Consider the following 2,334-nt stretch of genomic DNA (forward strand, 5'->3'; position numbering starts at 1 on the left):
TCATCGTGAAACTTGCTAATTAGCACATTATTAGGAAAGGCGATTTGCAAAGATTCATTAAAAAACCTTACTCACTTCTGTAGGTGAAGCTGGATCACGAATGATTCGCGCGAACATAGATGCATTAGGTAGATCGGAGGCGCATTCCCCCAAAACAAACGTAATCTACTGTCTTCAGCGGCTCAGATGTCGGGAGTAAATGACGACTGCTATGTTCATTATTACATCCAACAACAGAACACCTCAATCGCTTATTAGGAGTCATTCTTGTCTACATCTGCTCCCAACTTGTAAAAGTGCATGTAGCATCCTATGACCCCTTTAAGTTGTGCCATGAGTATGCTAAATGTTCAGAAAACCTGAACAAATAATGTTTTGGTGAAATAAAACACAGGATCAGAATGACTGGATGGGCCCTCCAAGCAATGCCAATGGATCCACTAAGCCAGTACCCATCAACCCAGACTCCACCTGTGGGGACAAGTGGATCTGTGAGCACAGATGGCACCAAATCCGGTGGGTGTGTGGGTGTGAGTGTTTTTTTATAGGTCTGCTGGACACATCTTCCTAAAGTCAAAGTCAAATCCCAGCCATTCACTTGCTTTATTCCCCACAACAGAAATATGGTGATTTTCCGTAATGTGGTCAATGGCCAGCCTCTCTCCAACTGGTGGGACAACAGCAATAATCAGATAGCCTTCAGCCGTGGCAGCAAAGGATTCATTGTCATCAACAATGATGATTGGTGAGAAACTTGTAACACTAATCCATGAATAATGAACATGTGATGTTATAATACAAATTAGCCCACAACTGCTCCGTAACTGGATTTAATGAATGTCCCAGGGCACTGAATGTGACGCTGAACACTGGCCTGCCCATGGGTACATACTGTGACGTGATCTCTGGAGACAAGATTGGGGGCACTTGCACAGGAAAACAGGTGTCAGTGGGTTCTGATGGACGTGCCACTTTCAGCATCAGCAACACAATCGAGGATCCATTCATTGCCATCCATGCTAACTCCAAACTGTAGATTCAGTGAGGATATAATTATAATAAAGCAGGATCAATTAACAGTGTGGTTGAGCTTTTGTTTACAATCAAATAATTAATCATATGAAAAAGATAAGCCACAGTGTCTTATACACAACCACAATCTCCCGCAATCTTCCAGTGAACAAGTATCCGATTCCAAACAAGCCAGTGTACTGTTAATAATTGGTATTCCTTCTTGACAACAAGTATCCAACCATGTCAGGGACTGGATTGTGTGAACTCTGCTGTCTACATTTGGATGACGCAACATGTGAAATAACAACAATGCAATGTATAAACTTTTTTTTATTCATTTAAGTTTTTTTATTTTATTTTGTAATACCTTAGAAAATTGTATTGAGTAGCATACTGTATTTTAAAATATTTTAGAGCGTCTATTTTAGAGCGACATTTTACTCCTATTGTAAATATATCTTATAACATAACATCTTACCCATAAGATTTTGAATGATTTAATGATAATGTTTAAATATTTTGTAAAAAGAAAGAAAGAAAAAAGAGAGAGAAAGAAAGAACAACGACAATAATATATAGTTACCAGCATTACCACGCGAGCATAAGTGAAGCTGATATTGGCGCGAAAATCAAACGCCAGAGGCGACCGTTTGTTTTCTGTCAAGGCTTTGATTGCTTTTGTGGTGAGTAAATGTTCTTTTTTCCCCCCTCAAGCGTGTGACAGAAATGTTATACCCCTTAACATATTGTGATACCCTGTCCGGCCAAACCGAGGCATTTGTTGCATCCAGTGGGGACATAATTACGGATTATAATGACTTATACTGTCTTTTTACGCCACCGCCAGCGTCTTTTTCTGCAGCTCAAAGCGTCTTTTCAAGTTGAAAAAAGTTTAACTTTTCTGGAAAAAAAAAACGCCCTCAAGCGCCTTTTTGACAGCTGACCAATGACAAGCCAGTGAGACCTGACGTTTCCAAGAACAAGAAAAAATGGAGAGGGTGCCGGTAGATAAACTGATTGTACTAGTTTCAGAGCACAAGGAGTTATATGATATGAGCACAAAATATTTAGTATAATAATAATGTTTTAATGTTTAGTCTAAAATATGCCGCAAACCGTGCATCATCCAACCGGAGCTCCTGGACTAAATTGTTGTAAGCACCATACTGGTTCCTTCCCCGTATAATGTCGTGCACCCACAAACGTCGTTGTAAACCGACATTCTCTTCCCTATTAACTTCAAAAGCCAACACAAGAGCCAATTTCCTCTTTCTCGACATTTTTGCACCACACAGCGCTAGGCTACTGTTGCATCCTCGG

The 2,334-nt window shown here is 40.1% G+C and overlaps 1 protein-coding gene across 4 annotated transcripts in view; it reads left to right on the forward strand.

Moving 5' to 3' along the window:
* Nucleotides 1-1,079, forward strand: part of LOC107664453 (pancreatic alpha-amylase-like) — a 7,761-nt gene extending 6,682 nt beyond the window's left edge. For all 4 annotated transcript variants that reach the window (XM_016455021.1, XM_016455022.1, XM_016455023.1 and 1 more), the window contains exons 9-11: nucleotides 395-516; nucleotides 620-745; nucleotides 847-1,079. In XM_016455021.1, the coding sequence (XP_016310507.1) occupies nucleotides 395-516; nucleotides 620-745; nucleotides 847-1,036 (438 nt within the window). In that variant the 3' untranslated portion in view covers nucleotides 1,037-1,079. The remainder of the gene's footprint in view (nucleotides 1-394; nucleotides 517-619; nucleotides 746-846) is intronic.
* The last annotated feature ends 1,255 nt before the right edge of the window (nucleotides 1,080-2,334 follow it).

Source organism: Sinocyclocheilus anshuiensis, unplaced genomic scaffold (genome assembly GCF_001515605.1).
Source record: "Sinocyclocheilus anshuiensis isolate Anshui unplaced genomic scaffold, SAMN03320099.WGS_v1.1 scaffold167, whole genome shotgun sequence".
Classification (NCBI taxonomy): Eukaryota; Metazoa; Chordata; class Actinopteri; order Cypriniformes; family Cyprinidae; genus Sinocyclocheilus; species Sinocyclocheilus anshuiensis.